This window comes from Strigops habroptila, chromosome 4 (genome assembly GCF_004027225.2).
Source record: "Strigops habroptila isolate Jane chromosome 4, bStrHab1.2.pri, whole genome shotgun sequence".
Classification (NCBI taxonomy): domain Eukaryota; kingdom Metazoa; phylum Chordata; class Aves; order Psittaciformes; family Psittacidae; genus Strigops; species Strigops habroptila.
Genome location: NC_046358.1, coordinates 29,592,534 through 29,616,687, shown reverse-complemented (window position 1 = coordinate 29,616,687; position 24,154 = coordinate 29,592,534). Strand labels below are relative to the sequence as shown.

The 24,154-nt window shown below is 36.6% G+C and overlaps 2 protein-coding genes across 2 annotated transcripts in view; one reads left to right on the top strand and one right to left on the bottom strand.

Moving 5' to 3' along the window:
* EFCAB11 (EF-hand calcium binding domain 11) overlaps window positions 1-22,757 on the bottom strand; it is a 62,077-nt gene extending 39,320 nt beyond the window's left edge. The window contains exons 1-6 of the mRNA XM_030482219.1: window positions 22,743-22,757; window positions 22,099-22,194; window positions 18,035-18,049; window positions 15,582-15,613; window positions 14,922-15,035; window positions 13,464-13,550 (exon numbers count right to left, since the gene is read on the bottom strand). Coding sequence (XP_030338079.1) covers window positions 13,464-13,550; window positions 14,922-15,035; window positions 15,582-15,613; window positions 18,035-18,049; window positions 22,099-22,194; window positions 22,743-22,757 — 359 coding nt within the window. The remainder of the gene's footprint in view (window positions 1-13,463; window positions 13,551-14,921; window positions 15,036-15,581; window positions 15,614-18,034; window positions 18,050-22,098; window positions 22,195-22,742) is intronic.
* An 807-nt stretch (window positions 22,758-23,564) lies between these two features.
* Window positions 23,565-24,154, top strand: part of TDP1 (tyrosyl-DNA phosphodiesterase 1) — a 47,650-nt gene continuing 47,060 nt past the window's right edge. Inside the window, exon 1 of the mRNA XM_030484717.1 lies at window positions 23,565-23,653. The gene's annotated coding sequence lies outside the window, so the exon portion shown is untranslated. The remainder of the gene's footprint in view (window positions 23,654-24,154) is intronic.

Below are 24,154 nucleotides of genomic sequence, written 5' to 3'. Positions count from 1 at the left end.
CGCTCATGATTAAAAATTCTAGTCACAGCATATTATGTATATTTATGCATAAGCAGAAGACAATGCCACTATGTATTTATATTCACTAACTTACGTAAAGAATTAACATTGCATTTGGCATTGCAGTGCATATCCCACATTAATGTTACTCATGGGAGAAAAATCCCGCTGATAAAGACCAATAAAAGGAGAAAGAAGATATGCTGCCAAGTTCATGATTTAGATGTGTAAGAAAAACAGCTTAGTATTTAATAGAAGAAGCAAAAGACATTGTCAGTTACAGTAGACAATACGAATCAAAACTATCTTTCAAGAAAACAAGGGTTGTTCATTTACTCATTTCCCAAAATTATTTGATTCCAAAAGACATTAGCAGTGCTGAAAGTTAATAATCAGGGGACAAAGACACACACATAGAACACAGTTGACAGGCTGACTAGGAATATAAAAAGAAAATACATCTTTAATGCAAGATAGTTATAAAAAGATAATTATTTTTGCTTTACTAAATGTACTTACCCGTTAAATTACAGAGATCATTGATCAATTTCTCAACACTAAAACTGCATTCTAAGCGTGGAATTTAGCTTACTTTCAGTGAAGACTTGTAACTAGCGTGGAGAATAAGACTTCAAATCATGAAGGATTTGAAATAATTTCTTCACCTGTTTCTTCAGGCTATTCAGCAATATGGGGCAATGGGTTACTGTGATAGGAAGATGTGAATTTGTTCCCCTGTGCTTTTTCGAGTGTAAGAAATATGACCTTTGCATGTGCCTGAGCAACCTCAGGAATGTACTCTACTGCTTGCAAAAGTGAGCACATATTCTAATGTCTTCTACCTACATAATTCTGAAAATGAGTTTTCAATATGCAGTCAATCAGGTAATTGATTGAAACATCATAACCCTGCAAAACTTGCTTTTTGTTGAAATTGGTTTGCAGTTCCCAAACCAATTCTTTCATAATTCCTGTAAGATTTAAACATTTAACCAAACTCTATAAAGAAAACATTTTAACTGGTATAAGAGACTCCACAGTGGATAAAACCCACAATACTATCTAGCTAGGAAGCATTGGTGAATTCTAGATTGTTAGCAGAAATTTGGAACTGGAGAAGGAAAAGAGGAGGAGAATCTCTGCTTCTGAGCTAACCAACAGTCTGGACATCAGCAACATGCTTTAAAGCTCTAAAGCCTATTAGTACTTGATTATTGGAGGAAAACATCCTGAAAGAGAAACAACCATGATCCAAATTGTTGAATGAATTTCTCAGACATTTAGTGTTTGTTAAACATATTGGGAGTAGATTGATTAGACCTGTGATACTCATACAGCATTTCCCATGTCGAGATGGAAAGATTATGTCATGCCAAGTGCTGCTAAGAGAGGACATAGAGCATTGGTGGTACATCAGATTCTGACAAAAACTTCTTCTGCTCATTTTGTCTTGTTAATATCTGCCTGTATCTATATATAAAATAATAATAACATAATATTATGGATACAATATTATATAGTGGATAATATGGATTATAATAATTATAATTCAAATTATAAATAGTGAGGTCATATCATGTTACTCAGATGCCATATGATGATAGAATTGGAAATTTAAACCTTCAACAGCCTTGCCTAAGCTGTGAAAATAAAGAAAAAGTATTGATTTAGGAAGGTCTGTGTTCAATGCAGAGAACAAAACTACAGCTGTTGCACAATTCTAGGATACAGAACCTAGACAGGCACAGTTCCTGGTTGAAATGGAACTATGAGGTTTTTATGGGAAACTAATAGTTTGAATTATTGAAGAGTTTCTAAAAAGTATTACATGATTCCTAGGAAAAAGAATGTTGTTCTACAGAAATATGGGAATAACAAAATAATATCTACAAATAAACAGCTTCCTCTCCCATTACTTGCCTATCACCATGAGCATCATCAGATGTTCCAAAGAATAATTACAGAGCACTTTACTCACAAGTTTTTTTTCCTATTCCTACCTAATAACCAACATAGACAAAGAAAGAAAAATAGAAAAAAATAGCTGCAAATTCATAGAGATGGGGTGGGATGTGATGAAATAATTAGAAATGATATGACTGTAAGAGTCTAGAAACCAAAGACCAATGGGGTGAAAAATTGCCATCTTTTTTTTGCAAAAGAAAAGAGAATTTAGTGCAAATCAATGACCTTTCCTGCAACTGCTACAGTACACAAACAAAGAGTGAAGAAATCTGAAGTCACAATATCTGGTCACATCTGAGAGAAGGAAGTCTAGAGCAGGGCAATTAAGGTCTTTTCACAGAAAGCTCTTTTCAAACAAAATAATGACACAAAAGGGTATGTTTCTTCTGAATATGCGGCAGGTAAGTACAGTGAACGCTCAAGGATGGTATTAACAAAGGATCCTAAATGGCCAACATTTTCTTTGGATTATCTAAAAATTGTCCACAATGACAGGAAATGGAATCCTCTTGACTTCACTGAATCAATGGATTGAATAGAGCTTTCTCTGTACCAGCTCTCTGGGAATTACACTGAAGTTCTGTGTGAAAGCCACATATGCTCTTACGTTTAGAAGCACTGTATTTCTAAGAGAAAAAGCAAGGTAAGGCATACAGACTGCAAATCCACAGAGAGATTTCATTAAAAGAACTAGTTATGAAGTTAACAAAATCTGTTTATTCAAATTACCAACAAGTCAACGCCGAAATTTTATCCAGAGAACATCAGTGAAGCACTCTCAATCACTCTTTTAGCTAAATTGTTCCATCACCAAATAGTCACACTAGACAATCTTTGTTGGGAGAAAAAAACACCTTTTATTGCTATCTTTCTGTCATAGAATACATCTTGCCTTACTGAGGTTCAGGCCTGATATGAACTACTCACGGTAGTATTACTGATAGTAATCCAACTCTATCTAGTGCAGAAGAATCTTTTGCTTTGGCAGACTGACTTATTTTTTACCATTCCAGTTTGGGTTCTATGACAGGTGCACATGTTTCTGAATCTTGAGGTAATTTTCCAAAAACATTAAGGATAGTCAGTTCCATATCTCTATGTAACTGAGATATATGCCACAGGTTTTGAAATTGTGGAGGTGTGGCATTCTCAACATATCCTCAGCACCCAGAGAAACATAGCTAGTTTCTCTAAGATGAAAAACTCAGGTTCTGGGATCTACTGCCTCTCATATGTGTAATTATTTGCACAGTGGTAACTCACAAGATCTTTGGGAAAGAAATGGTATTTTGCTAAGTATTTGTATATTGTCTAGTGCAATGTGTGACCCTAGTCATCAGTTAAGTTGATTAAGTGCTGCTGAATATCCTGTGACTTCTGAGGTTCTTGTGCTGTAACAGAGGTCATAGAAGCACAGAATCACACAAAGCTCTGGGTTGCAAGGTTGCTCCGGATATTACCTGGTTATGTTGAAAGCAGGGCCTTAGATTAGGTTACGCAGGGCCCTGTCAAGCTGAGCACCGAATATTTTCGGAAAAGGAGGTTCCACCACTTCTCTGTGTAGCCTATTACAATGTTAATTCTCCTCAACATGAAGGGTTTTTTTCCTATATTCAGACAGAATTTCCCCTGACACAACTTGCACACATTGCTTCTTGTTGTAGTACATCACTGTGGTATGCAAGGGCCTTTTTTATAACCGTATGAATGTGTGTACCGAAGACTTCTCTTTTGCAGCATCACAGATATACCAAAACACAAGATGCAGCATACGCTCAAGGGTGTCTGTAATCTTATTTTTTTCTAGAATTCCATAATTAAAAGGGAATCTTTTCTTGTCATTAAACTTATTTTAAGAGAATTTGCACAATATACAAAAGATTTGGAGGAAAATTTCAGTGGAAACATCTTAAAAATTCATAAATAATTGTAGATTATTAAATCCTTCAGAATTTATGGCATTATGAGTTTCAAACTTTTGAGGGAAATATTACAACAAAAGAATACAATAGTTATAAGTCATATTAAACAAATAATTCCGTGAATAGTTGAGCTAATGATTCTTGGTTTCCAGTAGATTTGCATCTTATGATTTACTGACTTTAGACTCTATGATGAAATTTTGTCTGAAGCTTCTCCACAATTGGGCCTTTATAAGGTCTTGCTTCCATGTAGAGTCTATGAAGCTAGTTAGGAATAATTAACTCACATAACAGCCCTTTCTGTTGGAGGCACCTATGGTATCTCTCTTCTTCTTTGGTCACCTGTTTTTTATGAAATTTGCAGAAATACAATTATTTATTTTCTCTCATCTCTTTGTGACATTTCACTGAAACCAGTCTGTAACTTCCAAAGGTATCAGTGAGAGGACACCCATTATTGTAGAGGCCTTAGAAGAAGCCAGTTAAAAAACAGACAGAAATTCTCATAAAGCTGAAACAAGAAAAAATTCATAGACTTTGTCCAATTCAGGAATACAAGGATTGCTAAGAGCAATCCATCAATTAAATGCTATTAATAGTATGTTATCCTTAATTTAAACAGAATACTAAAGATGAAGTAAAGGGACACTATGCAGCTATGTCATAAACAGAACACACTGCCAGTTAACTTGAGAGCATATATTAAATCAAGTAATAACTTAGTCTGTCATGTTAAAAACAAGTGCTGTCATCTGGTATTTCTTTAATCTAGCTATTAAGATAAGATGTAATATTACAATATCCTATTTTCTATTGTACTGCAATTCTGATGCTGATTAGTTTCCTCAAAACGCAGCAGAGATTGTAAGAAAAAAAGAACAAAATCTGAACCCAGAGAAAAGTGGCTAACAATTTGACAGAAGGCTGTTCTTTTATTATGCTGTAGACTGGTTCATTTTTATTTTTGTTACAGTTTTTTTCTAAAATAAGGTGCCCCCAGACTTTGCAAACACTTCCTTGCTACTGCAAAGAGTTATTGCTATTTATATTATTTACTATTCATATTATTGATACTATATTATTCTACTATATTAATTCCTGGTTTTGCTTCAGTCTTTAATAATTCTGATACACATTGGGCTGCCCAGTCCCCTGCGTCGGAGGGCCACAACTGTGGGGACAGTGATTTTGCATTTGTGGACACTGAAGTTGCAAAGGACCAGCTGTACCAGCTGAATGTTCCCAAGTCCATGGGCCCTGATGGGATTCAGCCCAGAGTACTGAAGGAGCTAGTGGATGGTATGGCAGGACCCTTCTTGATCGTCTGCTGAAGGTCTTGGTTGTCTGGGGAGATCCCTGCTGACTGGAAGGTAGCCAGTGTTATTCCAGTCTACAAAAACGGCATGAGGGAAGACCCAGAGAACTACGACCTGTTAGTCTAACCTCAGTTCCTGGAAAAAACATGGAGAAGGTCATGCTGGGTACTAGTGAAAGACATTTAAGGAATAATGCAATCATCAGGCACATTGAACATAGGTTCACAAAGGGAAAGTCCCATTTAATTGATTTGATATCCTTCTATGATAAGGTCACCTGCCTAGTGGATGGAGAAAAGAGGGTGGATGTAGTTTTTCTGGATTTTATTAAAGCTTTTGATACCAGCCCCCATAGCATCCTTCTGGCAAGTTGTCCAGCTATGGGGCAAGCAGGTTTACAGTGTGCTGGGTGAAGAACTAGCTGAAGGGCAGAGCTCAAAGTGAAGAGGGCTACATCTGGCTGGTGGCTGGTCACCAGCACTGTTCCTCAGGATTCCATTCTAGGGCCACTCCTGTTCAATATGTTTATCCATGATCTGGATGCAGGAGTTGAATGCACCATTAGCAAGTTTGCTGATGATACCAAACTGGGAGGTGCTACCGGCTCTCTTGAAGAACAGGCGGCCTTGCAGGGGGATCTATATAGACTGAAGCATTGGGCTGAGTAAGAGGATGAAATTTAACAAGTCAAGGAAGCATTTCTTTACCAAGAGGGTGGTAAAACCCTAGAACAGGCTTCCTAGAGAGGTGGTCAATGCCCCTGTAGTGTTTAAAAGGCCTGTAGTGTTTAAAAGGCATTTGGACGATGCCCTTAAGAACATGCTTTAACTTTTGGTCAGCCCTGAATTGGTCAGGCAGTTGGACTAGATGGTAGTTGTAGGTCCCTTCCAACAGAAATAGTCTATTCTGTTCTATTGATTGAAATAAAAAAAACCCTTCCAAACATACCTGGTTTTCAGTCTCTCAGCATACCTCACAAATAACACTTCAAATAGAAGATGCAGTTTATTTGCAAAAAAATATTTTATTCTTGACACTGGAGAAAAATCTGTTTTTAATAAAAAGTATGCTCTGAAAGAGTTTAAGGAGCATTTTCCCCTTCAGGGTAGAGTTTCAGTTTCGGATAAAAATGAACAAGAGTTGCTGTCATATAATGGCTGTTTAATAGTTTATTTGAAATTAGTTTGGTGGGGTCAATCTTTTTCCCAGTTTCTATCATCCAATGCAATTAAAAAATCATCAGCATCTGTGTAGGTAATACCTGTAAAGAGATCACCAAACTGAATAAATATAAGCTACTGCTAAAAGAACTGATTCACATTTGAGGCATGCTGACAGATGAGAAAAGAGATATCTGTGCTGCTATTATCCCAGATTTTATTCATAATAAAAAAAAATTAATCTTTGATGTTGTGAATTTGGTCTATTTTATAGCTGCCACATTCTAGTATTTTTAATTATATGTCACAGTTTTATCCCATCTGAAAGAAACCGTTTTTAAAAGAGAGCCCCGAGGATATGACCAGCTAAGCACTTATTGTGGCATTAATACATTTTAATAAGTTGCATTACCATGGATGTATTACAGTAACTGACCATGTGCATAACTCTACTCCATGGCAATGCAAAATAAAATCGATTCATGTCAACTAAGAATGTTTCATGTTAAAACAATTTACTCTGCACTTCAAGGACCACTGTAAGAAGGCCAGTGTGAATGGCAGGAGTGACAACTAAAGAGGCATGAATCAGTGGCTTATTTAAATTTGCTAAAATAATTGCAAATACTTGTTTGGACGTATCCTTAAATAATGGGAAAAGCACAAGTTTTTAATTTAAATATGAACTTAATTTAAATTACTAACTTATAAGAATATTTTCAGATTTATTAAATTCAGTATTTCTTCCCAAATTAGAAAAATGTATGTTGAACTAGTTAGAAGGAATAAATACATGAATGTGCAGCATATTGTATAACACTCACATGCTAGGTTTGTTCTCAAACCTGCAGAAAATCCTGTATGTATTTATGTCAGTTGCTTTAGCACCCCACTTAGGCAGAACCTGGGACATATACAGCCTCAACTGTGTGTTGGTTCCCTGTGTACTGAATCATGAAATAGGTACTGCCTTGAAAAAGAAGAGCTTGTGTTAGGGTACAGCTTCTCAATATAAAAATAACTCAGATTGACTCTTATTCCCCTGAACACTTTTTTTAGATTAATTAGGAGGATCTCCCTTTTTCTCCCAGTTCCTCTCATTTCTTATCTCACAGGGGTGAAACAGACAGGGTATTGCAAGAGAGCTGCTGGATTTTTGTCCACCTCACCATGCCAGCTAAGGACAGGCAGGAGAATCTGTTGGATTATTTTTACTTTCTGTCTTCCTGGAGCAAGATACTGGCTACAGAAAAACATTCTTAATTCCAGTCCCTGATAAGAGATCGTAAATTAAGCTGCTGAGCCAAGTCCTTTACAGTTTGATGTTCAGTCTAATTTACCATCTTCTTTTATGAGTTTTAGGGCAATGGTGTATTATTCGTGGGCATGGGACATATGCTTTTAAAAAAAAACATTTTTATTTAAAAAAAAATAAAATTACACACACTGATATGCATGGGTAGACAAAAAATGGATCTTTTCTATTAGAGATGGTTCTCAAGGGATAAGGGAAAGACTTGTATAGGCGATGAAGTGTGATAAAATGAAAGGCTGCAAGACAGTTGCTTAAGAAACAAGAACAACAAAGGAATAAACTACTGCAGGCATCACCAGAGCTGGAATGACATTGTACTGTGTACTATGTTTCCATGGCAACTAGCCATAGGAAGATGAATGTCTCATATTCACTGTGCTCTGCAGTACATGTCTATAAATCAAACTTGCATAAAAGAGCATAAGATTTCTTCCATGGGGTGCGTCTGAAAACCAGGTTATTTTCTCATTACTATATAATTACAGGAAAGAAATACGAGACAATTAGGCCATTTTTTGTATGGAAAGTACCAATACATACAGAAGTACTAATATACCTCAAGCGTGTGATCCTATCAATCTAAAGGCACAGCAGCATAAAATGCAGATCATGATTGCTGCCTTTTCTTCCTTAAGATCTGATTTATGCTTGCTAGCTTTAAAAACTGTATGAGACTTTTCTGTCCACTTTTGGTTTGAAAGACATTTTTCATCATTTATAGGTTCACTCTCATTCACATGTGATTGGTTTTCAGCTTACTTCTGTCACTATTTCCATTATCATGGTCTAAGGATTTAGCATACAAATAACCTATTTTTTCAAAACAAATGATACAGCTAAAACAAATATATTCTCAGCAGGAGTAATTAATAATACTGTATAATTCAAGCATGACATCATATTCACAACAAGAAAAGAGAACAGTACTTGCAATATTTTTTTAAGAAATTGAAACCCACTTTAGAAGACAACATGTTCGCTTACGGGCAGCCATTTATCACAAATGATTATTGCAAAGGACTTGTCACATTTCATATCCATGTAGCTACATGCAGCAGCATTATAATAAAGAAATTCTTCTGTGTGCTACCCATTACAAACAGCCCCATCATGAAAGAACATGTCTTCACATAACTACATTAGCAGGCACCTCTGTAACTCCTGTGCCAAGAGTGTTGAGGTTTTTCTGGTATGATGGCATTTTAATCAGGTGCACACCAGATGCATGAAAAGCACTTGAGCATTTTGTTCAGTATAACTGCAGTATTATCTCAGAAACCATAAATGTTATGCTACTCTTCAGGCAAGATTATGTTCACTTAAAACAATCAAATATAAACTGAAAACTCACAACCATTTTGCAAAGTTTAGCAACACCTAAGTGTGGTATTTTATGGGCATTTGTAAGAAAACAATGCCCCAGGAGAACGGAAATCTACATTAAATACTATTTTATCAGTTTGAGATGGAAATATATTTATGTTCTGTCCTATTCCCATGGAATTAAAAAAAAAACACCACCCAAACAACAAAACCCAAAACCCACAAACCACTTACTATACTTAAAAACAGTACTCATTTTTTCTTTCATAAAACAGAGCATTTAACACCACCACCACTCCATCCTGAAGTTCTATTACCAATTCAAATTAATTCACTACATCTTTACACATTTATAAAAGAATATATGATGTTAAAGAAAAGCAGAGATATTAACTGTATGTTTCATAGCCCTATATTCCAGTAAATACAATACAGCCATTGCTAATAACAGGCCACAAACTCTGTACTGAGATTGTAAGGTCTGAGGACTGAGGCTTGTCAGACTTTGCCTGAACTTGCTTGCCCTGCCTGAGGATTTTAATTGCGTTATCTGTAACAGCAGCTGTTTTAAGGACAAGGTGGCTATGTCTAATTTGTTCTTCTTACCTTTATACAGTATAAACATAGTTTTATACAGACAGCAGAAACGAGAATTTCTTCTGCATAAAATAAAATATTTATGAGTTTCAGATGTTGATGTAGAGAAATATAGACCAGAGGCCATCAGGTGTAAAGACACAACATGTAGAGTAGAAGAGTACAGGCATTGGAAGTTAAGATACAGGGCACAGGCTAATACTGGAGGACCAAGACTATAAAAAGCTCACCAACAGTCAGTTAAAGAAATGAGGACACAGGAGCTGGAGAAAATGGTTTTATGGATGACAAAGAGAGCAAAGAACAAGTATCTAAAATACGTCATATGTGCCATATATAGTAAATTTGGATGCAACATGAGCTTGCAGACCAGCAAAGAAAGAGAAAGGTGTAAACTGTGTTATAAAACATGAATACCATACTCCTTCTGGTGAAGAAGTCAAGAATAATGGCAATTCACCCTATCATGCCTGCCTTGAACCTGTCAACCTCAGGACTGAGAGGGACAATAGAAGACCGTGAATGACAACAGAAAAAGGAGTAGATGTTAGGTGTATAATTGCATTGAGACTTTTTGTACCATAATATTCTTAATTTTATTTTTTCTTTTTTTTTTCAGTTATCAAATCTGTACTAATAATAAAGAATTCTGTAACTAGACTGCTAAGATTTCAGTATATAGCAAAAATAAGTATGGGCTTTATGCATCAAAGGTTTCCCCTTTGTAGCCATAAAAAGATTTTGAGCATAATGGTTGTTTACAACTGGGTTAGAAAAAAAATCTGTTATTCTTTAGCTTCTTACTATATTACATTAAACATTCTAGGACTACCTCAATATTAATAAGATATATGAATGATAAATTCAAGAATTCCATTTTCAAGCCTCAAGTTTGTTAAAATCAGTTCCACATGTATGGATGCATCATTATGAGCATTTTGCATGCCTACAAATCAAGTGTACTTGATCTGAAAGCTGAATGACTGCAGTGGGGCTATTCATTCTTAATGTAAATCAATTACTAATATTCTTCTTTCCTCATGTTCTCCATAGCTTGAATATACCTGTTTTCATTTTTATATCTAACAATATGATGAGAATTACACTCTATAGCAGAAAATAATTCTCTGCTCTCTACAATAAGCAGAGAAGCTAAGAATTATGTATGTGCCTTTAACTTTTTGCTACTTCCCTTTGCTTTCCTTTCCTTTTAGCCTTTGTGACAATAACCGCAGACTAATTAGCTCATTCTGTAACATTTATTTCATGTAGAGTATAAGAAAATAATACATGCAACCTTTCAAATTAAAGGAAGCCACAAGTTCCTGACATGGTTTGGAGATAGCATTTCCACCAAAGTGAAGATTTTATAAATAAACATTAAACCCCGTTTTCATATAAAAATTTCACAAAGCTCTGAAATACACCAATTAAGCTTTTTTTATTTTTCTTTTTTTTCTTTTTGTCTCTATGTCACTATGTTTTACATAAAATTCAGAATGCTCTTTTGAGTTGAATCTCCCAGTCTTCCCCATATACTGTACTATGGTTAATATCACAGAGATCACAGTACACAAACTGTATTCCTTCCAGATAAAATTAAACTGAAAGATGTGCTCTCAGCATGCAGCCATGTTATTCCAACTTCTAGTGATCGTTCAGGCTGCTGACCAGACTAGAATTAGCCCAAATAATTCCTACAACGAATGTCGTACAGATACTGTATGATGTAACTTCCCCAGCATAAACTTCCCCAGCTCTCCACACCTGATCCCTCTATGCTGTATTCATTGCTAAACAGATATAGTTTTATAACTCACACCTGATCACAGCCATGACACCTAAAGATGCCAAACATCTTACATATTATTATGTAGTATTATATAATATTATATATAATATATATAAATATATTATTTATAATATTATAAATATTTTTTCTCAACACAAAAAAAAACTTTAAAACTATGTTCACTTCCAAAACTTAATTTTAATCTCTGCACTAAAAAGAGGGAAAACCAACAAACATATCTACAAATATGAAATTATATACACTCTCTTTTTTTTAACAATCCATTCTGATACGGATTTTGTACCACAAATACATTGAAACTTCTGTCAAATATCTACATCCAAAATATTTCCTCTTCCTTTCTTTTCATAGAGTTTTAATCCAAGGGTAAGCTCAATTTAGGACAAAAGTCTTAGTTCTGTTTCCCTACATAAAGTTCAACATACATCAAGAGTTAAAAGTAATATCCAAAAAGGATGTGTACCTCAAAGAGGATTTGGGACTCTATTCCAAATTACAATTCTGAAGGGTTCCACACAGTTTTGGCCTGTTCAGTCCTGAAGAAAATCATATTGAACAATATTATTTTGCAATTTCTTCCAAGAGTAGACGAAGAAACACGCAAATTTTTTCTTGAAAAAGGAATTTTTCTATGTTTCTCTTCAGGTACCATACCTTGTTCGTAAATATGCAATCTTAAGTTTCATTTGCTGGACCGTGATATTTACATACTAATATGCTAGCATTAGAGCTACTGTGAATTGTGACGTGTCTTGCTTACAAGATACGTATACCCTAACACTTCGCTGAACTTCCCTTTATTTCTTAAATTCACCATGATTATACTTTAAATTGGAAATTGAAGACTTTCATTGACAGAAAGACGGGCCAAAACTTTTCAGAACTATTTTACAATATGAACCCAAATCCAAATTTATTTAACAATTTTTCAAATGAGAAAGATAATGAAAAAATAGATGTAAAAAAGAAAAATAAAACAATATGAACAGCAACTACATGTGGTTTTCTAACTTAAAAAGCATAAATATTCAAGAAAAACATTTTAATCACTGGACAGAAATATTGGGAGATTAGATCCTTCATACAAGTTCTTAAAATAAAACATTTTAAAAGGATAACACCTTAATTTTCCTATTAATTTCTTGACCAAAAAGTGATAGTAAAATCACTTGGACATCAAGAAAAATATACCAGCTAACTTTTCAAACCTTCTTAAAATAATTACTCTCCTCAAAATACATTACATCTTCAGTGCAAACCCACAAGATATCACCTAAGGCATTTGTCACTCTTCACTTGAATTTTGTTATTGTACGCCAGTGGTTTGAAAGATGTACAGACCAATTCCTGTTCTGTTATAATGCTTTGTACCATGACTCCGGATAACTAAGCCCAACCCCACCTTTTAAAGATGATGCTCAGCAAGCTATCTATCTGATGCCAGGTCTTAAAAAGTGAAGCACTTCTCTCCATGGCTGAGCCACTTCCAAACAAATCATGCAACACAAAAAGAAAGTTTCACACTTGCAGTGCAATATTTTACAAAACAGTTTTAAAATAATGTTTACTGACAATTGCAGAAGATCAATTTTTTATGATCTACAAATTACTCTCAAAATTTTATCCTTTCTCTTCTGAGCCAATCTCACTTTGCAAGAAATCTCACCACTACTGCCTTGCAATATGCACTACAGTTTAACTGAATTTTTCAAGAGACAGCTCTTGAATGCAGATTTCCTGATTACAGGAGGAAAATGTAAAGGTAAGTAATTTTAGGCTTATTAAGCAATAAATTGGTTTCTGTATCAAGTAATAGTTATTATTTTAATTATAGCCATTATTTTTATTATTTCTGATTATACAAGTTATATTTATGATATTATTTCAAAATATTATTTGTGTTTATACTATTCATTATTAAAGGTACTGAAACAATAACACACTGAAGCATCTATGTTCAGTTGCATGATAGAATCCAATAATTTCAATTAAGTGAAATATATACAAGAAAAATCAGCTAACCAGGAAAAAGGATCTCTTTGTTAAACTTGCCTGAAGGCTTCAACTATGATTTTTTCAGGTATCTGAGTAGAAATAGAATTGAAAGCTCTGTTGAAGTCTTCAAAAGTAAAAAATATTCTATCTTTTAAATCAAGGTTAAGCAAGAGGAAAAAAATATAAATTAAGGGGTTTTTTTAAACAACTCGATAAAACTATGTTTGTATGTGAGCTAATCAATTTACATTTCTGAAATTATTATACACTCTTTAAGTTACTGCATTTGAAAAATATTTTAGGATGTCTACATTATGGACAAACAGTCTAAGAAAGATTTTATATTGACAATTCCTTTTTGCCACTGTGAATCCTGGTCAAAAGTACTGTGTCTACAACATCTGCAACTCTCTTGTTTAAGTTTTAATTTTAAAATTAGGCATTTTAAATTGAAAATTTCAGATTTTTAAAACTTAAAAAAATATACTCTAAAATACACAAATTTACATTTAAAGTATCATTTTCATTAACATCTCAATTACTGTGGGCATTGTGTTTCAAAAATTTTCTTTCATAAAAAAAATCTCCTTCAGTTTAATCCTGCTGCTGACTTCAGATCATGAATACATTATATCAGAGCAATATCAATTGATCAGTCACTTAAGTTATGAATTCACTTCCAGATCCAACTGGAAAATAAAACATCTCAACCAGGACTATTGCAGATTGCATGCAGCAGATAGCAAGACAAACAAAACCACAGTGCTTGAAACAGTGAAGTCCTTTGAAATAACTCACTAAAGATAACACTTCAAAAGCTACTTTTAGTTCATGGCAAAAAGCTGAGTGGATGCTTAACCGATCATCCCAACATCTGATCTGCCATGTGTTTCGCTTTCCCTCTTTTCAAGGATGATAGTCCTATCTCAGGTCAGGAAGGAAAAAACAAAGGATCATCTGAACCTTCATCAGCTCAGAGGCTCCTGATGAAGTTCTCTTTTTTTTCAGTTTGGTGATGGGATATCCTCTGCTGTCCAGCAGGAATGAAAAAGAATATTACCACATCTAATTCCCAACAAGAATGAGGAAAATATCCTTGTTGTTTTGGTTTCCCTTTTTTGGTCTATCATGAGAAGTAAAAAAGATCTAGAGCCATCACCAGGGACAGAAATACGTAAAATATGTGGCATAAATATGTGAGTGGAAATGTATGAGTAACAGAGAAATAATGAGAGGCAGTAACAGCAAGTAGGTAGGATGAATGGCTAGAGATTTAACAGCTGGAGGAGCTCATAGCGCAACAGACAATCCAGAGCTACGATCTACAATGCCACAGCCTACTGACCCTGACTTTATTTCAGTAGTATCATCACAATCTTTGTCAGTCCGGTACTGTTGTTCTTTGCATCATCCAGGACATCTCATCTTAACTTCTTTTTATTTCCTTCAGGTGTTCTGTTTTGCTTAACTGTTTCAGAACTAAATTAATACTCCAATTATTTAGGAGAAAGGAACGTATCTTGCACATCAAAAGCTGTAAATATTTGCCTTGTTTCATTACTGTGTAACCGTGCAGCCTTCCTTGTACTCATTAGATTTAAAAACTTTTCAAACAATAGACCTAGTAAACTGTAAAATATGAATAAAACTCTGCAAAAAAGTCAGTTCTATTTTTCACCTTAAAAATATGTATAACTGTGATCTATTAATTATGAAAACTTTTAATTGTATAAATAAACACAAAAATAAAACTAAAAAGGTAGCCTTCAAAGTTAGATCATGGTCATAAAAACATTTCAATATAGTTTAGGTTTTCTCACATATTTTCTATACTTGAGTATAATGCTTCTGTTTACGTCAACTTTTTTCTTCTTGTTACCTGCCACCTCATGTTCTTTGCACCAGAAAGAAACATGGACTTTTCTAAGTCAATAGCACTTGCATGCCATGGATAAAGATCCATACTGCATAAACAATCTATCTGGCATCACGCCCTGCAGTGAGAGAACTCTGAAATAATCTGTAACTTCAGATATAGATTCCTATGCAATTCATAATAAAATTGAATGTAAAACTAGATTGGTTATTCCTCCTGTATACTGTATGAAAGTTTTTACTTGTACATTTCTCTTATCCTTTTAATGAACTGAAAATAAAAGAAACTGAAATACAAACCTAGTTTGCAATTTCTTAATTGACCATTTATTCTAAAATCAAAGTGAAACATAGACATTAAGAAACAAAAATCTGCCCCCCAAAAGGTCAGGCCTCCCCATGAAACATGCAAAAATAGTGATATAAAAATTTTGCAGATACATATTTTTTGGCAAAAAATATCCTACTTCAGCTCAATATTTAAACACAGAGAAATGTTCTTTTCTCATAACCTTCTAAGATATGCTTGTTTTAAACAATTTTGTTTTCCTTAGAAGGCAACATGACTGTATCCTGCAGGAATTTTTCTTTATCAAATAACATAACAAAAGCTCTGCACTTCTCTTTCTTTTGATTCATTCATATCCTATTCTTTCCGCAGTGGTTCAAAAGCACAACTCCTTCAGCTCCACCTGCTGTCTCAATTCAAATCTTAAACTCCAACCTTATGGATTTCTGGTGTTTCTTTCCTTATTTCTTCTTGAAAAACCATATATTAAGATCTGTTACAGTCTCTGTTTCCAGGATTATGGAGTCTTGCTGCTTTCAACTGCTAGGTTCGCTACATGTACAATTTCTTTAATAACAGATGTTGCCTAAACATACTGAACTTACCTGCATGAACAGCTTTCCACTCAATTGGATAACTATGGAAGTGAAACCATAAAAACCAGTATAAGCTTTCCATTTATTTTTTTCCTCTTTCAGAGTAACATACAAGCCCAGAAAATTATAGTATACAATTTTCCTTTTATAGAATGACTCCTACAAAAGAGTGCCGCCTATTCATTGATTTTGAGAGTTGGCAATTTATGTGCTACTAGAATAGGCTGTAAAGCTATCTCGACACATAAAAAGGTCATCCTAAAAAAATATTCAAGCCATAATCTATCTTCATATCTTAGTTCACTGGGGTTTTTTGTTCAGGCATTCATATGTGGTTGCTCTCTTGAAAAAAATCTGCTTAAAATCTTTATGCTGTATTTGTTGCCTAAATTAAATATATACAAGTAAGGATGTGGCTTAATGAATATGGGGTTTGGCATCAATGCTAGGATAAAGAGAACTGGTCTCCACAATGCCCTTCAAATGTATTGATACAAATACTTGTGGGGCTATATGGCAAAAAGGATGAAGGAACTTAATGATAAAAGCAACCATATTTTTTTGCCACTTCGTTTTTTATATGAATCATTTCTCCAGTAAGACTTGCCACATGACCCCACAAACAGAAGTATGGGCATAAGTGATAAGGTAAAGGACATTAAAAAACAAGCAGAACTATATAAATGGAAGGGTTGTTACAGGAGATATTTATTGAACAGTGGTGCAAGACTCCAGTGTTTGCTCAACTGGGCACAGTATCAAAAAACTGTTAGAAACTTTTTCATCACCTATCAACTCGAACACTAAAAATTACTTATAACTTTCCTCTATCAGTAATCTATATAATGCTGCAATTGAAAACTGCCACTTGGAGAAGCAAGAATCAGTTCAGGTTAAATGTAACATAGAAGCACTACAAATATTACAAAACTACATGAAATCATATGATCCTTTTTCATAGCCATGGTCAGCTCATTTATAGAACCATAGAATCATTTAGGTTGAAAAAGAACATTAACATCATGGAGTCCAACTGTAAATCTAGCGCTGCCTAGTCCACCACTAAACCATGTCCCCAAGGGTGACATCTACACCACTTTTAAATACCTTCAGGGATGGTGACTCCACCACTTCCCTGGGCAGCCTGCTCCAATGCTAGACAACCCGTTCAGTAAATAAAATTTTCCTACTACCCAGTATAAATCTTCCCTGGTGCTACTTGAGGCCGTTTCCTCTTGTCCTATCACTTGTTACCTGGGAGGAGAGACTGACACCCACCTTGATACCACCTTCTTTCAGGAAGTTGTAGAGAGCAATAAGGTTTCCTCTCAGCCTCCTTTTCTCCAGACCAAACAACCCCAGTTCCCTCAGCCCCTCCTTAGAAGACTTGTTCTTTAAACCCTTTACCAGCTTTGCTGCCCTTGTCTGAATACACTCCAGCATCTCAATGTCTCGCTTGTAGTGAGGGGCCCAGAAGAGAACACAGTATTTGAGGTGCAGCCTCACCAGTGCCAAGTACAGGGGGATGATCACTTCCCTGGCCCTGCTCGCCACACTATTGCTGATACAGGCCTGGATGCTGTTGGCTTTCTTGGCCACCTGGGCACACGCTGACTCATGTTCAGCCAGCTCTTGACCAACACCCCCCAGGTCCTTTTCCATCAAGCTGCTTTCCAGCCACTCTTCCCCCAGCCTGTAGTGTACCATGGGGTTGCTGTGACCCAAGCGCAGGACTCAGTACTGAGCCTTGCTGAACCTCATACCATTGCATACGTTATCATTAATCTACATTCAGTTCTTCAAAACTCTTGGGAGTCTAGGCTTCAGATTTTTTAAATTTATGAATGAAAAAGTGTAGGAGACATTACTGAATCCATCTCCACCTGGAACATAGAAGATATACCACGGATAATTTCTACAGAAGTGGTAAATCTAAACTCCTGTACAGTTTCCATTTTATAGCAATAGTATGCAATTTCACCAAATACTCATATTAATATGATACTTTCATAATAATACATACTACACAACAGTATCATCTATAGCATTTAAGTAAGAAACTATTTTATTCTAGTTAAAATAAAACCAACTCTTTTTCATTCAGTAAACTAAGTATATATATAGTCCTAACAGAATCATAATCAATACCAAAATCTTAAACTAAGTATGCTGAAACAAACATGCTTAACTCTGTACAGATTGGAGTTCAACTACACACAAAAGAACTGTAATATTCAAAATTAACTTTTGGAGCACCAGCCCCCAAATTTGTTATTTCCTTTAAACAATGAACGAACTTTCAATATTCATGTTGGAGACCAACTACTTCCTAAAGCCTAGTTTGATCAAGATTTATTTCGTAAATCTGTCTAAAATAAAAACTTTAATAAAAAAGTAGAGAATAAAAAATTAGAAGGAAATGAAAAAATCTGTTTGCATCATACAGCTTCTACAACTATCCTGAAACCAATCCATTACTGCCTCACTTTATGTATTATGTATCTCCTTTGGTGTATTTTCATTGGATCTTACCCCAAAATTTTATCTGATAGGAACACAGGAGTGATACTTACATGTTGATTAGCATGTTACCAAGATTCACTAATAGCCACTAATATTAGTGTGTTACTAAGTTTCATTAATAGTACAAAAGCAAAAAGCTAAATGACATGATGAAAACAAATAAAAAAAAATAAAAAAGAAAAGACTTTTCAGAACTGAATGAGGAGGTGACCAAGAGATCACTGGAAACAACCTTTGAATAATGCAAGGAACAGAAAGGGAGCGTATAGCTAAGAAAGCAGAGATCCACTTTGGGCTACATTTATACTGCTTTTTAGCATGATGGAGAGTCCAAACTCTTGCATTTATGTTATTAGAATACAAAACTGCACATAGTTGCAGCCCTGGGACAACTCATGAGACAAGAGACAAGACCATGAGACAACCATGAGACAAGACCACACGTCAGCAGCTTCTAGTGCAACCTAAGTGTACTCTGTTCTGGAGAACCGACAAGCCAAACATGCCACGACCAGATAACCTAAGACTGTATGTTCCATTTGGCCTGCAACACTTTCCATATAGACTTTGACAGGCATACAAATAGACTGGGGAGTCCTTTTCAGAAAGCTTTGATAAGGTGTGCCAGAAGAGCAGCTGGAAGTTGTAAGCAGCCCTGAGCTCAGACTGCTCTTCTGTACTCTGGATGTCAGGGTGCCCTGCTGTTGGCATCTTGTTCAGCAACAGATACCAACCCACCTGTGTCCTGATATGAGGTACAGAGTTGGGTCAGGGAAAACATTGGACATTTTGAGGAGCTTGGACTCCTAGGCACCATGTAGAGAGTGCTGTTAGTTAGATCTAAATGCAACAGTACCAGGAATGAAACTTCAGCTGAGGAAATGACATATTTTAGTGACTGCTATTCCTGCAGTACCCTTTTCATCTGAAACACTTAACACCTGAATGTGCTAGCTGAATGGCTGTTGAAACATGAGATCATTTTAGATCAGTTCAGATAATTTTGGGGAAAAGAGGATCACTGAACCGAACTTCCAGAGGAAGAAAATGTAAGTCCCACAGACAAGATTCCCACAGTGCTGCTGGTTCCAAGAAATTATGATTTTTATTTGCTAGTAAATGTATTAAATATACATACAGTATTAGTCCAACGATCAGGTTGGTCTCTTCCTATCTTCATGTTTTCCCAGCTACTTGTCTCAGAAAGTTTAATTTTAAACAGTAGTACATTCAGAATCTCTATGACTAACTACATAAAAGTAATAATTTGGAAAAAATAAAATCGAATTTTTATAACAAATTATTTTGAAAAAGCAAGTGGAGTGGGAACGTGTTCAAATTCCCAGTTCCCACCTTCTCCAGTAAAGAGTTCGTGAGTGACACCTAGTGGGTAAAGTTAGTATTACCTTTAATTTATAGAATAAATGAAAACATGCCCAGAAAAAAAAAGATGCAGCAACGATTAACTAAACATGCTTGATTGCAGTTGATGGTGCTCAGTAATTGCCATTTTTACTGAAAAATGTTAGTGTATAGAGGAGTTGAGGAAACTTAAGTAATGTGTGCACATCATTCCCTATTTCTGAGAAAAGCTCTTGAAAATAGTCTTGCCAGGGCTGTTCTAGTGATTTCAAAGAAATACAAGGGCTTTTACTGTAGTCTCGGATTTTAATAATCTTGGCAAAATAAAATGGATAATAACATGCTTAAGAACTGCATGCTAACAATCAGCTTTTAGGATTGTAACTTCTGCATCTGGTTCCTGTCTGGTGCACACAGAAAGTTGTGTTTCTCAGAACTAGATTGAAAACTACCCAGATGTTAAAAGGAACACTTAAAAGGCCTAGCAATCGGCAAAAAACAAAAAAGTATGGCTGTGCCATAAACCATAGTTAATGTATGTTAGTTAAAGGTACGAAGAAAAGTATCTGTCTACCCAGGGATGTTTTAGCACTTCACAAAAAGTAGTCATCGGGCAAAGAGCAACAGCTGCTGGAATCGGGCCCACTGAAGGAGCTAGCAAAACCTAGACACAGAATCAGTCCTGGAACAAACCTTTTTAATTAAGTTTTGTGCAGCTGCACAGACAAAATGGTCCACAGCCAGGTGGTCGCAGCACTGCCTAGAGACACAGCAGGTGTGACTTGGCAGCTTTTCAGGAAGAAATAACTAAACCTGCACCTCCTTTCTTCCCGGGAGTCCTCCACTTCAATTTTGTTTCCAAAAAGAGCCATCAGTGACTTATGCACAGAACCTGCTCTTGTTTGAATGCCTTAAGCATGTTTTGAGCACTCCTACTGGAAGAAACATTCAGGGAATTTAACAGAACAGCTGGTTTTTTTCACGAAGGTAAAAATAGACAGGGGAAGATAGATAAGGGGAAGCTGAGCATTTTTCAGATTAATAATTCAGCAGTTAAGACTCATTTCAGAAGTCTATATTATTTTTAGATCTGGCCCTAGTTCATTGAGAAAATGTTTACCCACAGCCGAAGTGGATCAGGCATGACTACTTTCACAGTTTAATAAAACATTTCTGTGGTTTTTACTTTAAATGATCATAGACAAAATTTTGTTTATGACCTTGTTAAGACTATTTTCCTAAAATACGAATTTAGGTTACAAAAAAAAAAAAAGTCACAATTGGTCCTTGGGGAAGGAGATTGCTCAAACTGGAGAAGATGAATCATAATTTCTATGCTAAATATACTTTATAGTAAGTTGGTCAATCTTGTAAGCTTGTATTGACATGCCACGAGAAAGACAAACTCAGACAGAGCTGTATTTATTCTGAAATCTTGCATGTTCTTTATACTCTTATTAAGATCACTTGGAGTACTAGAGTAAAAACATAATTTTCAGAACTACATTAAGCCATACAATTTATCCTGTATTTTCTTGTGAGTATGCAACACATTATTTCTCTCAGTAATCCTTTCTTTTGTGAAGATTTTCATACAGCTATTGATTTATATTAGAGAATTCAAGACCAAAAATGCCCAACTGCTACTTGAAACCAAAAATGGCTATATTTTTGAGAACACACGTTTAATATTAGGACATGTGGTAGTTTCACATCTACTGAAACCAGTAATAATAAATGGAGTGTACCATTAATAGAAACCAAGAACTGATCAATAACAAGCTCAGTCAGTCACTTATTTCATACATCTTGGACACATATGAAATACAATGCATCCTTCTGGTCATCACAGTCCGCAGCAGGAAAGGTAGGGGTTTGATTATTTTCTTTGGAAATAAATATCCCCAGGAATCTGTAGTTATTTCTGTTTACGAAACCTACAGTAATCCACTCCAAATAGTGTGGACCAGTCAGTACACAGAATTCACTACAGTGAGACACCTATATAAGCTGGATCTTCAGAATATAAATGAAAAAATGTGTATACCTTTAAGGGTTTATAACCAAAAAACATTACTACAGTACCTTTCAAGTCCTCTCTGATTAAATAGCCATTGTTATCTTGGTCACACGCTTGAAAAACCTACAGAGAGTTGCATTAAAAAACAATAAATCCGACCTAATATTTTTTGCTTTGAATAACTGTATATTTACTTTGAATAATGGAAAAACTAAAATAGGCACTTGCTGAATAAACTATGCTATTAAAAAAAAAATTGAAGATTAGTTGCATCTCTGTCAGAACTCTATTCATCTACTCTGTTACAGTAGCCGAAAATGGTCTGAGTCCATTTAACTTTAAAATTTTAAATGTTGAAGTTAGAATAAAATTTTCCTGCTTCTACATTTTATGTGCTTATTGTGAAAAAGCTTTTTGCAGAGTTAGAATATATGATACAGATTTCCAAAACAAAACTACATTACATTTGTTTCTGCAAGATCTAGATTTTTTTTTCTTTTCTTGAAAAGCGCCAGGCATCTTTGATTCTCAGTTAAGTCTCTATACAGACAGGAACTGTGAGGAGGCACTGGAAAGTAAGCATAGTCAGAAGCCATTAAATTTTCTGAAGTACTATTAGAAAACAAGTAGTGTTTCCAGAGTCTATGTTAGACAAGAGATTACACACATACAAAACCTTGCAACATTCCTAAGAGGTTTTCCCAACAGAAGAGCTTCAGCAAGCATTATAATAAAACATTTAATCTCATAGTACTGAAGAGTATATCCACAGATTGTTTCAGGAAGAAGCATTAAGTGCAACTCTGCAAAAAGAACTAATACAATTCCACAAACAAGCGGAAATTACATTAATATGTTCATAGATGTAGCTTGCCGATTTTATTGCATACTGAGATAAGACATTATTTGTTAACTGCAGCCACTGGCTTGTAATAAATTAAAGTAACGAGAAGCAAACGCTAAGACAGTTCATTTTGGTGGGTAGAGAAAGCTTCGATGTAGTTCATGCTCTTACTTTGATTAATTTTACACCTGTTTTCCTCCCACTTCCTTCTTAAGGTCATCACACAGTTATCTCATTAGCGGGGCACTTCAGACACAGTAATTAACACCGAGCTGAATGACTAATTATGCAGATACTGCACCTGCCCTAAACTAACATTATGGCCAAATATCGACTTATCAGATTAACTCAGGTCACTAAGAGATGACTGTTTTGCTGGCGTACCACCGTTGAGAGAGATGCCAGAACTGCCTGAGCGCCGCCCGGCACCCGCGCGCCCCGGGGGGGCCGGAAGAGCCCTGCAGGCCCCAGGGGACGCACCCGCCGCCCCTCAGGCCCCTCAGCGGCTCCGCTGCGTTACGCGGCGGGGCGAGGCGCCGCAGCTCCCCCCCGCCCGCGGCCCCGCGCTGCCTAGCAACCCGCGCGCCACCGCCACCTCCCCGGGGGCAAGCGCAGCGCGGGCGGCGATTGGCTAAAATCATACGCGCGCCGTTGGCTCGGGAGGAGGAGAGGGGCGGGGCTCGGCCTGCTCCTCTGCGTGCCGGGCTCGGGGCGGACCGGCGGGGCCTTAGGCGGGAGGTGAGCCGCGGGCTGTCCGGTGGCGCGGGAAGAGGCGGGCGCTGGCGGCTCAGCCGAGCCTCGGGGCTCTCCAGGTCCCGGCTGCGGCGCGTGAAGCGGCCTTTGGTGTCGTGCAAGGTTTGCTCGTGCGCTGGTTTGCGTTCTCTCAGCCGCCGGCGGGCAGGGCGGTGTCTGCCCGCTGGTCCCGCCGCTGTTCCTCCCCCGAACGCAGGTTCCGTTGTTTTCGCGGGGCGGTGTTGAGGCCGGCGGGAGCAGCGGTCCCGTCCACACGGCCCTCAGCGGTGGGCGCGGCGGCGCCCGGGCCGCTCACCGCCTTCAGGGCAGGGGAGAGGCGCGGCGGGCCCAGGCCCGTGTCCCGCACGGGCAGCCGGAAAGAGGAGCGCTGAGTCGGGCTCTTGTGTCTCCTGAGCGGAGGGCGCCGGACCTTCCCGAGCGCTGGGGTCGGTGTGAGAAATGCAAATTACTCTTTCGACTTTTGAAATGTTTTCCTGTACGTGCCCC